The sequence below is a fragment of the Rhinolophus hipposideros genome, assembly GCF_964194185.1.
Source record: "Rhinolophus hipposideros genome assembly, chromosome: 14".
Classification (NCBI taxonomy): Eukaryota; Metazoa; Chordata; class Mammalia; order Chiroptera; family Rhinolophidae; genus Rhinolophus; species Rhinolophus hipposideros.
In genome coordinates, this window is record NC_138060.1 from 29,656,796 (window position 1) to 29,673,150 (window position 16,355).

General features: G+C 39.6%; 1 protein-coding gene across 1 annotated transcript in view; it reads right to left on the minus strand.

Annotated features, from left to right (window-relative positions):
- CLSTN2 (calsyntenin 2) overlaps positions 1–16,355 on the minus strand; it is a 568,589-nt gene that overhangs the window by 354,203 nt on the left and 198,031 nt on the right. The window contains exon 2 of the mRNA XM_081072331.1: positions 5,060–5,182. Within this exon, the coding sequence (XP_080928457.1) occupies positions 5,060–5,182 (123 nt within the window). The remainder of the gene's footprint in view (positions 1–5,059; positions 5,183–16,355) is intronic.

The window sequence follows — 16,355 nt, forward strand, 5'->3', positions numbered from 1 at the left end:
TCAGTGAAACGAACCAGAGAAAGAAAACAACTGACTAATATCACTTATATGTAGTATCTATATGTGGAATGACTTTATATCACATATATGATATTACTTATATGTGGATTCACTTGTAAGTGCAATCAGCTTTGAAAAGCCAAACTCATAGAACCAGAGAACAGAACAGTGGCTGCCAGGGCCTGGGATAGGTAGGGAAAATAGGGAGATGTTGGCCAGAAGGTAGACGCTTTTAGTTAGAAGATGAGTAAGTTTGGGGAACCTAATGTATAGCATGGTGATGATAGTTAACAATACTGAATTACAGACTTGAAAGTCGCTAAGAGAGTAGATCTTAAATGTTCTCACTACACATACATACAAAAGTGGTAATTATGGGAGGTGACAGAGGTATTAGCTAAGGCTGTGCCTATAATCATTTCACAATATGTAAGTATATCAAAGTAACACATTGTATATCTTAAACTTACACAATATTATATGTCAATTACACCTCAATAAAAGCTGGAAAAAATAAGAGAATTGCAAACAATGCAATTCTCTTTGCAAACAATGAATAGAATATTCATTGAGTAGGAAATCATCTAGCCATTTAATCAGCTGCAGAACAATATACAGTATTTAATAAAATGGTGTATTTTTATCAGATTAGTGGGGAAAATAAGTTACAGTATTGAATATGAGGTGTAATCACTATTTTTGTACACACACAAAAAAGAAAAATAAAGATTGGAAAAATGAGCGGAAGGAAATACACTAAATTGTTAACAGAGGCTCTGGGGGTAAGAAAACATATTTTTTCATACTTTTGTGGTGTTTCACTAGATTTTTCACATGTCCTACAATAAATAAGTTATTGTCATAACCAGGACAATAATATACAATATTATTGACAAAGATATACAATAAAAACTATTTATATCCTTGAATTTTGCATTTATATGTAAAATGAAGTCATGATTTTTATGTAAACGAATGACATTTTCCATAGGACATTTTTCTTAAAACAATTTTTTTAAAGGGGGGATTATCACAAGAGAAATAAGACAGAGTAAAAATGATATGGATGAAACCATCTCCCAAAAAGCTTACGGCTCACCTCACAGGCTAAATTGGAAATAAAGACTGCTGGGAAAGAGGTGGAAAAACTGGCACAAGAGCAGTTGATAGGGGAACTAAAAGCTGCAGTTGACTTCAAGAAGTGATGGAACTGGCAGATATGAATTTTTCAATTTTATGAGAATGATAGGGATCTGAAATAAATCTGTATTTTCTTTTTAAGATAAATGTTTTAAAATAAATGCTTGCAGCATGGATGGATGGCTAGTGCCTGTGTCCTGTCTGAGAGCTGATCATACATAACACTGAGAAAAATAGTTTTGACCATTCTAAAAAGCATCTTTATTTTTTTGCTCTCAAGAGCTTGGAAGATTATATTTTGATGTATTAAGCTAGATTTTTTAAAATGCAGCTGCAGATATCAGGAGGAGAATAGAAATTGTCTTCAGATGGAAATAACTACTCAGGGCTTGGCTTAGAAGTAAACCTTCATTTCAAGATGTGCCATGGGCACATCCAATGGTTAGAATACAAATTCAAGTTTAAAGGCATTTGATAGATTTCTGATTTAAGGAAATCTTGTGGTGAATCTTCAGGTAAAATTATTAATTGCCGTTCAGGCCAACAACCAAAGAAGATGAATAATATTTTGTAATTCTAAACTTTCAAACATCAAATGTGCTTGAAATGGGGTCCCCCCCCCATTTTGGTCCACATGAGAGCTTATCTTGACTACAGAGAAGCTCATTCCACAACTGCAGTTTCCTAGTTCAATGATGGATGAAACGGGGCTACACTGAGGGCAGACATAATGAATAATCAGACACATCCCTCATCTTTGAAAGTGTTAGCCTCACTACACTAAAGCGACTTAAAGGCATCCATTTACTTCCTGTTTAATAAGTCATTGGTTTTCTCTGCTATGTTTTCTTTTTCTTTGCAAAATCTCTATTTTGTTCTTTTCATTATTACATGTATTTGTTCCATTATATACTTTTTTTTCTATTTTAATGACAGTCATCTCACCCATTTTAGCTCCTAATTTTTAGAAAGTTCTTACTAGTTTCAGGTGTACCAAACGACATGATAGTTAGACATTTACACCCCTCACAAAGTGATAACTCCCCCCAATCTACTACCCATCTGACATCGTACACAGCTGTTACACTACCATTGACTACATTCCCTATGCTGTACTTTACATCCGTGACTATATATATAAATTATAGTTGACATTCAATATTATCCTACTTCAGCTTCAGGTGTACAGTGCAGTGGTCAGGCATAGACACAGTCTATGAAGTGATCCCCCTGAGAAGCCCTACAGAATGGGAGAAGATATTTGCCAATGATACATCTGATAAGGGGTTAATATCCAAAATTTATTAAAAAAACTCATACAACTCAACACCAAAAAAACAACCCAATTAAAAAACGGGCAGAAGCATGAAGAGACATTTCTCTAAAGAGGACATACAGATGGCCAACAGACATATGGAAAGATGCTCAACTAATCATCAGAGAAACGCAAATAAAAACGACAATGAGACACCACTTCACTCTGGTCAGAATGCTATCATCAGTAAATCAACAAACAACAAGTGCTGGTGAGGATGTGGAGAAAAGGGAACCCTTGTGCACTGTTGGTGGGACTGCAAACTGGTGCAGCCACATGGAAACAGTATGGAGGTTCTTCAAAAAATTAAAAATAGAACTACCTTATGACCCAGCAATTCTACTCTTGGGTATTTACCCAAAGAAATCCAAAACACTAATTCGAAAAAATATATGCACCCCTATGTTTATTGCAGCACTAGTCACAATAGCCAAGATATGGAAACAACTGAAATGCCCATTGTTAGACGATTGGATAAAGAAACTGTGGTACATTTATACAATAGAGTACTACTCTGCCATAAAAAAGAATGAAATCTTACCATATGCAATAACATGGATGGACCTAGAAGATTTATGTTACGTGAAATAAGTCAGACTGAGAAAGACAAGTACCATATGATCTCACTTACATGTGGAATCTAAAGAACAGAATAAACGAGCAAACAAAACAGAAATAGACTCAGAGATATAGAGAAAAGACTGATGGTTGCTAGATGGAAGGGGGGTAGGAATGGAGGATAAGGTGAAGGGATTAGAAAGTACAAATTGGTAGTCCCAATATAGTCAGGGGGATGTCAAATACAGTATGGGGAATATAATGAATAATGCTATAAAGATTATGTAGGGTGCCGGATAGGTAGTGGTCTCTGCTGTTTTAAAGAGAGGTCACATGCTCGAATGAAAGGTGAATGAGAAGAACTCCTTGGTGGAAGGACCTCTGCACATATACAGGCTTTGAGAGAAGAGGCTGAGGGAAGCTGGGGCACATGGCACAGTGTGAAGAACGAAGCCACAGCTCAGCTTTGTATTTCTGATCTGATGCATCAAGATAAACCAGAATCCTGTTTTTTATGCTAAATCTCCCAGTTTCTAAATGTTGTCTCTAATTTTTTAAGCCCACAATATATGCCAAACCAAACATTTCCACAAACCAAACATGTTTGCCAGTGTGTGTTTAAAAAATCTCATTTCCAGGGATTAAGAATTACTGATTAACCCCAGTACCATTTAGTTATGTCCAAGAAAGAGCTGAATTGAAATGAAATATGCCCAGGCTGGCAAAGCTTTGGGGAAAGACACCTCATCTTTTGTGTCAAAGACAGCATGGGAATTATACTTCCAAGTGGAATCCGGTTGAGCTGGGACCTCTGAGGATGGCTGGAAGATGGCTGGAAGATGCCCCAACTCTAAACGCCATGGAAATCAAATCACAGTCAGATGCCCTTGGTGATACATTCTACATAAAATCAATACAAAGCCTTCTTCTGACAGTCAAGTGCATCTTCCCCCATGCTTGGAAAGAACGCTTATGGGTTTATCTTCATATAACGCTGAATTTGCCCCATTTAACCCACCCCCTTGTTCCTCATTTTACAATGTTCTGCAATGAAAAAAGGACCTTCCCAAAGCTTTTCTGTTTGAAGTGCAAAAGAGTCGATGTTTTATTTTTTCTTTTTTTTTCTGCCCAAGTAGCTCATAATGTAGCAGACAGACTGTCAGAAACAATAGACTTCATCATAGTGAAAACCTCAGTCTGGCACCCATCTATCATAAAGCAATCTTCTAGAAATCTTGAAAACCTTCATTAAATTTCCTGTCTTTCTCCTGACAGTTATAAAATGTTAACAATATTACTCATGATGCAGGCATCTTCAGAAATTCTTTGTTCAATCTCTCCACCCTCTGCCATCATTCATCCCCTCGTCTTTGCCCAAATCTATGGAAACACGAGACATAGCCATATTCTTCACACAGTCCTCCTGGGACCTGGCCCATGCAGGAGGTTAGTGGAGGAAGTACTCATAGTCTGGAAAACAATGAAAAGGCTCTCTGGCTATGGCTGGCCACGAGCTGCAGAGGGCAACATGGCACCGCCTGTGGAGCCCATCTCCTAAAGCATGCCCACTTTGAAGCTCAAGGGCACAGCTCTGTCCCACCCTTAGCAAATATTTCCTTGTCTTTTTTCTTTTCCTTTACTCTTGCCAATCTCCCAAGCGGCAAGTTTCCTCCTGTCCATGATATGTGGGGAAGGGGGCCATTTTCTCCTGTCTGTGGGTCATCTTTCTAGAGAGAAAATTCCCCTGCAGAACGTCCTAGCCCAACTTTTCAAACTCCAGGGGCCACATCAGCGATATACCATGTCTCAGAAGAAGAAGCAATAAGCATCTTTCACAGAAGATGACGCCAAAGAGAAAAACTATAAGGAGACACAGAATCCACACCAGAAATCAAAAAAGGCATATGGCTTTGAAATCACAGGCCGATCTAAGAGACGCACAGCAGAGTGATAATAGCTATGAAATCCGAGCACGGGCTGTGTGAGTTGTCTCCCAACCTGTCTCCATAGGAAGCCAAGCCCCACCATGCTAAGCCATCATCTTACCTGCAAAAGGAACTGGTGCATCTTTGTCCAGAGCTACCAGTGGTGGGTCCAGAATGACGGTGTCATTATTCTCAGTAATGACTCCATGATATGAAGTCTCAATCCATGGCTTGTGCTTGTTGACTAGAAAACAATGGAAACAACAAAAGATTGACTTTTAAGATCATCGTTTGAATAACTAATCCATAATAATTTTATCAATATTGTATATTGACCCAATCATAGGCTCTTATCCAATGAGACCACATGAGGGGTGTGGAGCATGTTAGCCCCATTTTACACCCAAGGAAGCTTCAGGGAAGTGCAGAGAGAGGTTCAACCACTCACCAGGCACACAGAAATAAAGGCAGCACTGAGACTCAAACAGTTTCTGGCTCTAAGATCATAGACATTTTACCTTACCAAAATCCCATTATAGATATCATCATAGATATCTATGCCCAGTATAGATATCCTCAAAAACTGATTGAAAGTTTCCATTCTCAAAAGCTACGACCTATAGATGTTTTAAAGTCTATCATCAGTCAACAAACCAGCAAATTGTGAATGTGTGCTGGGATGTTGGACCTCAACTTAATTGGATCCACCATTAGGGACCGTTACTACATTTTATATACGTACATGTACGTGTGAGTACCAACATAGCTATAAAGATACAACAAGCATTTGAATACTCACTGGTCTTTTAAAGACTGTGTTATCTAAATGGTCTAAATTATCTAGCAATTCAAGTAGGCTCTTCAATAATTTGACCAGATGAATGATATATTATCTAATGAACAATTCATACACTTAAAATACATATCAAATATACATTACTGGTTGAATTGTGTCCCCCAAATACGTCGCTTGAGTCTTAACCTTCAGCACCTTGAAATATGACTTCATTTTGACATAGGATATTTATAGAGATAATCAAGTTAAACGAGGCCATTATGGGTGGGCCCTAATAATCCAAAGTGACTGGTGTCCTTATAAAAATGGGAAATTTGGACACAGAGACAGACACGCACACAAGGAGAATGCATGGGAAGACTGGAGTTGTGCAGTCACAAGCCAAGGAACGACCAGAAGCTACCGTGTGTCCCTGAAAATAACACCTAACCAGAAAATAAGCCCTAGCATGATTTTTTCAGGATGACATCTCCTGAACATAAGCCATAATGTGTCTTTTGGAGCAAACCTTAATATAAGACCCGGGCTTATTTTCCGGGAAACATGGTAGGAGAGAAGCTTTCAGAGCAAGCATGTTCCTGCTGACAATTTAAGACGTCTGGCCTCTAGAACTGTGAGACACTAAATGTCAGTTGTTCTAAGCTACCTGGTTTGTGGTACTTTAAGGCCGTCTTGGCAAATAAATACAAGGTACTTATAGTCAGCAGGTACTCGTGAAGGGTAGAGAATTAAAATAAAGCTCGTGCCATGGTTGCTTTGCTATTATTGTGTGGAATTATATCTGGTGAACATCCCATTTCTGCCAGTTCCACCTCCTAGACTTGGTTCTGGCCAGCTGTCTCCTATATGAATGGCGGCAGTGACTGGTCTTCCAGTAAGAAGTCCTGTCCCACTTTAACCCATCTTCCACACTACCATGAAGAGTGATCTTTCTAAAATGTTAATCTGTTTACTCCACTGTGAGTGCCTTGGTTTGACCTTTTATTTCCCCCACATACTCTCATAGAAGTCTGGATGCAGAGTAGGTGCTTTAGAAACCAAAGAGATTCGAGGGAGCCCTAGAATAATCAAAGGTGTCCTGATGCCAACACTCACCACACCGTGATTCACAATTTAAGTGTTGTCATATGTAATGTAATGCTCCCTACGGCAACCTGAGAGGTAGATGTGATCATAGGAAACGATGAAGAAACTACTTCCGCAGGTGGGACTCTCCCAAGATGGCCACAGGGTTAATAATGGGAAAAACAAAAAACACTTTCATACTCCATGATATCCAAAAAGCATGCACACACACACACACACACACACACACACATTCATTCATATTATAATATATATGTAATACACATTCTAACATATAATACCTATTTTAACATATATACATATTATTTATTTTTCAATGGCCATGGCCAAGCAAGAACTCATAGATTTGAGAATATCCTCATTTCAGTGTCTCCTGGCCCCTTCCCACCCCATCATACCTCAAAGGGTCAGTAAAGAGCTGTTTCAGGATTGGTTTCAGGATTCCACTTGGACTACCATTTTGCTCCTTCTCACCCATCCGATAGCAATCATGAACTAAGAGGGAGTTAAGTGGGGCAGGGACATATGCCTTGCTATTCTCCAGTCTTGGCCCCTGAGGCCTATTTCTGATTATTACATCATTTCCAGGGCAGAGAGCAGCTCTGCCTACAGCAGATCTAAAAGGGGCAGCAGACTCATCCATGCTTACGTGTTGGTATTCAATCCAGTGCTTCATTATGGATCCCAGAATAATTACAGCCACCCTGGGCTGTCCCCACACTCCTTTGCTCTTTTATTAGCCATCAACACAAAAGCAATGTAAATAATTTGCAGCTGTTGGGAGAAACAATTAATCTTTTTTTTCCCTTTAATTAAACCTAGGGGCCTATTCATTAGAAATGTGTACAGAGGACATGCCAATCGCTCACCCAGTGTTTCAGATTCATTGTGCCACTGGGCTCAGTGGCAGACAGTGGAATCCAGAGTCCCAGTTGCTGGGTTTCAGCCATGGCTTAGCCATTTCAGGGCTGGTCCTGTGCAAATCAGTTGGCCACTCAAGACTTTTAACTCCCTCGACTGTAAAATGGGGAAGATGATACCACACACAGGGTTGTCATGTCATTCAGGTGGGCTGGACACACAACCTCTGATGTTTCCTTCCTCAGACTCACCACCCAGCTATCTGGGCAGTGACAGTGCCTGCAGGAGAGGTGCTTTATGGGCCTTGAAGCTGAGATTCTCCCTTCTAGTAGAATGGGTCTATTTCTTTCTAGCCACAGGCATACCTCTCTTTTCTCCTCTTCATAACTACTACAGTTACTTGAGTACCTAACACATATTAAACATCTGACATATATTCATTAATCCTCACAACTTGAATAGATAAGAGTTTGTATCTCATTTTGCAGGTATGAATTAAGGCTCAGAGAGGTTTAAATGTTCCATTTTTGGAAAACAGAATGTTAACATCTCTAAAATTTTCTCATTTCTCTCCTACTTTCTAACTCCCTTCAAATCTATCTCAACTTTTGCTTTGTCAAGGTTGATAAACATTTACATTTTGATTTGTAACCAAAATTAAATCTTTTTCGCTTTAGCTATAGATCAAATCCTCAGGAATGCAAAATCAATAACTTAAAAGTTACATTATTTTGACTATGAGGTTATCATTGATGGCTGAGAGAAAGAAGTATTGTGCAAGCAGTACTTTTCCTTCTAACAGTCATTCCAAGGACAACATTCTTGTATCCAGACCAATTGGATTCCTGATTCTTTCACTCCATCAAATGACCAAATGACATGCCATTTTAACTTGCATCATATTTGAAACCAACCTCATTTGCATATATACTTTTTTTGTTTTTTGAATTTCATGATTCTTTTTTTTTTAAAATTTATCGGGGTGACAACTGTTAGTAAAATTACATAGATTTCAGGTGTACAATTCTGTATTATATCACCTATAAATCCCAATGTGTGTTCACCACCCAGAGTCAGTTCTCCTTCCATCACCATATATTTGATCCCCCTTACCCTCATCTCCCACCCCCATGCCCCTTACCCTCTGGTAACCACTAAATTATTGTCTGTATCTATGAGTTTTTCTTTCTCATTTGTTTGTCTTGTTCTTTTGTTATTTTTGGTTTATATACCACATATCAGTGAAATCATATGGTTCTCTGCTTTTTCTGTCTGACTTATTTCGCTTAGCATTATACTCTCAAGATCCATCCATGTTGTCACAAATGTTCCTATATCATCTTTCCTTAACGCTGAATAGTATTCCATTGTGTATATATACCACAACTTCTTTATCCATTCATCTATCAAAGGATATTTTGGTTGTTTCCATGTCTTGGCCATCGTAAACAAAGCTGCAATGAACATTGTAGCACACGTGTCTTTACGTATAAATGTTTTCAGATATTTTGGGTAGATACCCAGGAGAGGGATTGCTGGGTCATATGGCAATTCTATTCCTAATTGTTTGAGGAACCTCCACACTGCCTTCCATAACGGCTGCACCAGTCTGCGTTCCCACCAACCGTGTATGAGCGTTCCTTTTTCTCCACAGCCTCTCCAACACTTGTTACTATTCATTTTGTTGATGATAGCCATTCTGACTGGGGTGAGGTGATATCTCATGGTGGTTTTTATTTGCATTTCTCTGATGATTAGCGATGTTGAACATTTTTTCATATGTCTATTTGCCATTTGTATGTCCTCTTTGGAGAAATGTCTCTTTAGGTCCTCTGTCCATTTTTCAATTGGGTTGTTTGTTTCTTTGTTGTTGAGCTTCATGAGTTCCTTGTATATTTTGGATATTAGGCTCTTATCGGAGGCACTGGTTGCAAAAATCTTCTCCCATTCAGTTATTTGCCTCTTTATTTTGTCGATGGTTTCTTTTGCTGTGCAGAAGCTTTTAAGTTTCATATAGTCCCATTCATTTATTTTAGCTTTTACTTCCATTGCCTTTGGAGTCAAATTCTTAAAATGCTCTTTGAACCCAAGGTCCATAAGTTTAGTACCTATGTTTTCTTCTATGCAGTTTATTGTGTCAGGTCTTTTGCTTAAGTCTTTGATCCATTTTGAATCAATTTTGGTACATGGTGACAGATAGCAGTCCAGTTTCATTCTTTTGCGCGTGGCTCCCAGCACCATTTATTGAAGAGGCTGTCTTTCCTCCATTGTATGTTTTTAGCTTCTTTGTCAAAAATTATCTGTCCATATTTATGTGGTTTTATTTCTGGGTTCTCAATTCTATTCCATTGGTCTATGTGTCTGTTTTTCTGCCAATACCATGCTGTTTTGATTATTATAGCCTTGTAGTACAAGCTAAAGTCAGGGAGTGTGATACCTCCAGTATTGTTCTTTTTTCTTAAGCTTGCTTTGGCTATTCGGGGTCTTTTGTGGTTCCAAACAAATCTGATGATTTTTTTGTTCTATTTCTTTAAAAAATGCCATTGGGATTTTGATGGGGATTGCATTAAATCTGTATATGGCTTTGGGTAATATGGCCATTTTAACTATGTTGATTCTTCCAATCCATGAGCACGGAATGTCTTTCCAGTCTTCTTCAATTTCTTTCAAAAATGTCTTAAAGTTTTCAGCATATAAATCCTTCACATCCTTGGTTAAGTTTATTCCTAGGTATTTTATTCTTTTTGCTGCAATTGCAAAATGAATTGCTTTTTGTATTTCTTTTTCTGAGATTTCATTGTTAGTATATAGGAAAGCAATGGACTTTTGTACGTTTATTTTGTAGCCGGCAACTTTACTGTATTCGTTGATTGTTTCTAAGAGCTTTTTGGTGGAGTCTTTAGGATTTTCTATATATAGATCATGTCATCTGCAAAGAGTGATAATTTAACTTCTTCATTCCCAGTTTGGATGCCTTTTATTTCTTTCTCTTGCCTGATTGCTCTGGCTAGGACTTCCAACACTATGTTGAAAAGCAGAGGTGATAGGAGACAGCCCTGTCGTGTTCCTGAACGTAGAGCAAAGGGCTTCAGTTTTTCACCATTAATTATGAGATTAGCTGAGGGCTTGTCATAGATGGCCTTTATTAGGTTAAGGTAATTTCCTTCTATACCTATTTTATTAAGTATTTTAATCATAAATGGATGTTGTATCTTGTCAAATGCTTTTTCTGCATCAATTGATATAATCATATGATTTTTGTCCTTTATTTTGTTTATGTGATGTATCACATTGATGGATTTGCGGATGTTGAACCATCCTTGTGCCACGGGGATGCCTGTCTGCTGTGAAGGGAGTCCTTGATACAGCCAAAGCAATTTTGAAAAAAAAGGGCAAAATTGGAGGACTTACACTACCTGATTCTAAGACATATTGTAAAGCTACCCATCAAGCGCATGTGGTATTAACATAAGGATAGACCTATAGATGAATAAAAAGAATAAAGAATGCAGGTACACACACACACACACACACACACACACACACACACACACAATTAATTTCTGACAGTTTCCAAGATAATTCTATGGAGGGGAAGGATGGTTATTTATTAAATGCTGCTGGAAAAATCCATATGAAAAAAAAATCTTTTTTCAAGCCTACTGCACACCATACACAAAACTATTTCTAAATGGATCATGGTCCTAAATGTGGGAGTTCAAATTATAAAAATTTTAAAAGAAAGCATAGGAAAAAAAAAACTTAGTGTTTTGGAGTTAGGCAAAGATTTATTAGAAGGGACAAAATAAGCATGAACCATAACAGATACAATTGATACATCAAACTATAAAAATTACAAACTTCTATTTTTTGAAAAACATACTTAAGAAAATATTTTTTCAAAAACTACAGACTGGGAGTAAATATTTGCAAAAGATATCTCATAAAGGATTTGTATCCAAAATATATAAAGAACTCTTGCAACTCAATAAGACAAATAATCTGTAAAAAATAAGGGGGGGAGGTGGCAAACATTTGAACAGACCCGAACAGCAAATACGAACATGAAAAGATGCTCAACATTAATAGTTATCAAGGATATATAAATTAATGCCACAATGGGATATCACCACACAAACCCTAAAATGGTTAAAATAAGACTGACAATACCAAGTTCTAATGAAGATGTGAAGCAATTGAAATTCTCACATATTTTTGGTAAGTATGTAAAATAAGTCAGTTTGCAAAATAGTTTAGCAATCACTTTGGAAAAGAGTTGAGCAATTTCTTATAAAATGACTCAGCAATTCCATTCATAGGACCTACCCAAGAACCCAAGAGAACTGAAAACACAAATTACACAGAAATACTTGTATATAATGTTTGTAGAATCTTTATTGGGAATAGTGCCAAACTGGAAACTAAAATGGCCATCAACTAGTGAATGGATAAACAAATTGCAGTATGTTCCTGTAATGGATACCAACTCAGCAATAAAAAGAAATCAACTACTGATCCATACAACAAAGTGGGTAAATATCCAAAGCACTTCGCTGGTGAAATGAAGTGAAAGAAGTCAGACACAAAAGACTGCATACTGTTTGATGACATTCACATGACATTCTAAAAAATGCCAAAGTATAAAGACAGATAACGGTTCAGTTGTTGTAGGGTCTGGGGGTGGGGTGGGGTTTGCTTGCAAAGGGGCACAAAGGAACTTTCCGGGATGATGGAACGGTTCTGTATCTCGCTTGTGGTGGTGGCTACATTTCTATGTGCCTTTGTCAAAATTTATCAATCTGTACATTTTAAAAGGGTGACTTTTATTAGTGTAAATTACACCTCAATAAATATGGGGCAAAAACAAAGTCCTTATCTTCAAGGGATTCTGGGACAAGAGAGGGATCCATGATAACAGTATGGTAACAGGGAGGTAAGAAGAGGAAAAAAGGGGAGAAGCACTAACTCAGCCATGTAATCCAGAATTACTTCCTGGAGAAAGTAGATTCTGTCACAAGCAATAGGAGTTAAGCAGGGATAAAGGATGGAGATGGTCCCAGGCAGAGGAATGTGCATAGACTAAGGCCCAATGGTAAAAGCAACTGGTACACCATGGGAGATATATGAAGAGTTAGGTTTAGCTGGAGTACAAACTTTGAGAGGCCAAGAAGTTGAATTGATAGATAGCATCTACCTCACCCAGGGCTGTTGGCAGATATAGAATCATCCAGGAGCCACATCCAAACCCTGGCTTCATGGGACTCCAGAGAACCATCTCCTTTCCAGAAGAAGCAATAGGTGTTGATCCTTGTGACTTGGCTGTTATTTCTTATTTAATGGGTTCCCTCCTCTGATAAATGTTTTACCTTTCTGTTCCAATAGACTGAGGCCAGTGAGCTCATGCTCTGCTCCATTGGGATATAATTTCAGAAGAACTGACTTTAATCAATTCTTCACAAGACAATGTCCCTGTTTGCTGTACAACTCTTCTCAAGGCTGAGCTCTGACGTATCATGCCCCCTTAGGACTGCTTCTTGACTCTGTCTTGTTTATTTTCCATGACGGTACAGCCCTGGAAAATGCCTATCTTTGCACCCACACAGAGAAAACACCAGTGTGATATTTCTGCTCCATTTACAGAGAAATTAGGTCTTGCCACCCAATGTGCCTTTAACTCGAGCACAGATGCATTCTCAGGAGCACTCCTTGGCTCTCTTCTCCTTGCTTCCACCTCTGAAAAAGTGCATTAACACTCAATGCAAGCAGTACGACCAAAGGGCAGATGATATGCCCTTTGCACCTTTCTACTTTCATCCTAAAGTTGACCCTCTGGCCATTGCTAGCTCCTTATTCCTCAGAACTCCAATACTTCTCCCTGGGTAAGGTGAACTGTGAGTAAAAACACACTGTACTGAGTGCAGAATGCTATAGTGAGGTTAATTACACCCCTGTAAATAGGTCATTGTTGCGGTCAGGCTGGACTTTGGCCTCCATGACCAACTTCCCTTCTGACCTCTGGAAGAGCCGCCCAGACCAGAGCAGATGTCTAATCCATGGGGAAAAAGATTGGTGCAATAGGTTGGGCCAATGGTTTGGATATTTACATTTTTATTTAAGAGGGCCAGAAACTACAATTTATTTGGTGATAAATGAATTATAGTGATAACTTGAGATATAAGATCATGAGGAGTTGGGGCTGGTGTTCATGCAATGATCATTCAAGGTTTAGAGGAAGCTGAGAAGCCATGAAAATCAGAGGAAGCTAATCTGCCAGGAGAAGACAGATTTGGGAGCGGACATGCAGAGAGAAGAGAAGCACCCCCAGCAGCTGCAGGAGATGCAGGCTGGCCCCCAGTCCCGTTTTCCGGTCCAAGCCGTGCTCAACCTTCACAGACGTGTCAACCTGCCGTGGAGTGTTTTAGGTGGCCAAGGGAAACCTTGCAATAGTTCTTCCCACAGCCACATCTTTTTTAACTTGTACTAGTTTGAGTGGGTGTCCATTCTTACAATAAAGTCATTCCTACCTACAATAATTATAATAGCATTTTTAAAGGTATTTTTTATTCTCTGCTTCAGAGTGGGGGTGAGATCGGATCCCTGTCTAGGTGAGAGGTAAGCCGACCTAAAGCCCAATCTGATTCTGTACTTCCTGCCTAGGGCCCATCAGCAGCTCCCATGTCCTGGGCCACAGATTAGGAGGAGCCATCCAAAGATCCCAACCCCCTCAGGCACCCACGCCTGTGCCCTCTTTGTGCCATCTACCCCTGTCCTCACACCCCTTCCAGATTCAGCTCCAGCCCCACCTCCTCCACTTGTCCTCCTCTGTCCCCTACGTCACGCTCTACCACCGCTCTCATGTTACCGGCCCACTGCATTGCCATTGATTAGCTATTTCCCTGCCCTTCTTTCCCACAGAACTGAGAATCCCCTGGAGGGAGAGGCAGGATCCTAGCCACTGTGATGTCCACACGTCCCGATGCCCACCGTGCCCTCCGAGCACAATGACAAATGGGGTGAGAACATCTTTGCTTTGCTGCTACCTCCAACACCTGCAGCCATCATCAGTGCTCTGATTCCAATGAGCAGGTATTCCGACCCTACCCAACAGAAAAAAGGGCGTGCCTCCCAAATCATAGGGTGACATTTGCCATCACGTCATTAGAGACAAGATCTAACTCTTGCTAGAGGTACCAATTCGAGTTAAATACAAATTTGAAACACATATCCCATGTGTGTGACTCACATATGCAAAGAATCACAGACAATGAGGATTACGTTTTACTGTTTTAATTGGGTTGAAAAAACATTTGAGGAAAAGATGACTGAGTCATTAATCCTTAACTGCTTGAGAGGTGTTTCCAGTGGGGGTGGAACGTTGTTTTCCTTCCCTTCCCCCCTCCTTGCCTTCTATCCATTTATTCACCATTCCTATTGTTTTCTTTCTTTCCATCTGTCGTTTTCTATCCAGAAACACTCACTTGTTTGAAGTATCGGTTCTCTCAAAGTCATTAACTAAATTTCTCCAGGCTGGGGATGAATCCCATTTCATAATGCCACGGGGTACTGGCATGTGGGTCAGGAGCAGGCCCAGGGAGAAATGAGCACTGGGGAACAATGTAATCTTACAAAGTGAAATTTTCAGTTGTCTCTACACAAGCTCTCTGGAGAAGTCCAATCGCCCAAAGCTTGCCCTAAGACAGATTCTAAAGTTGGGTCCAAGGGATACTGGGTTTAATGTCCTCATTCTTTCACTATGTGACAAACAGAGTATCTGAGTAGTCCCAGGTCCACTTTCCCAGACCTCTGCTTGCTCTCCTTTATAAAATGGAGGTAATATCAAAGCCACAGGGTTATTGGGAAGAAAATAAAATGGACCCTGAGTCAGAACTGACTTAGTGGTGACGAGCTCCTTCTATGTCCTCGGCAAAGGCTCTTTGATTTGGAACCTCAGCACCCACAAGCTGGAGTCAGGACCCAGGGGGACCCAGGGTGCCCCAAAGAGACAACACCCATTACCCAATGCATCTTTTGGTGGGCTAAAGACCTACGAGACTCCTTGGCTTAACTCCCAGAAGCTGGGAAGATTATATTAAATCTGTGAAGGAGACAAAGAGCCATTCAGGAAAAGATCATTTAGAATACGAAAGGGAGAGAAAAAGACTGTGATGGTTTAATGTTCCCATTCAGTTGATAGAGCCAGCTCATTTTCCCACACAAAATGTCTTACCTACTAAACAACATTATTGCACTGAAGTGTGCACTAAATTGTTATATCTATAATTCCCCAAGATTGTTATTACTTCAATATCTCATACTTACTGCATTTGAAACATCTTTAACCCTTAAAACCAGCTTTTCACTTACTTTGGAATTTATGCTACTAAATGTAACTGTCTAAAACTCTCTCTATAATTGTCATTGCTCAACCCCAATCACTACATACTGAATTAGGAACTGTCACTCCTGAGGGCCCACTACGTGCCAGGCTCTAGAGCTGCAATCTCATTGAAACGTCACAACCAGCCCGGTGAGAGGGTAGCAGGGGCTCCCTTTCCTGGACGGTGTTGTAAAGACTCAGGGAACTTAAGGAAATCATGCAAGGCCATGGTCCTACTGGAAGAACCGGGATTCCCACCGCACTCGGTCATTCTTCCCCCTGAGCAGAGGTCAGGGC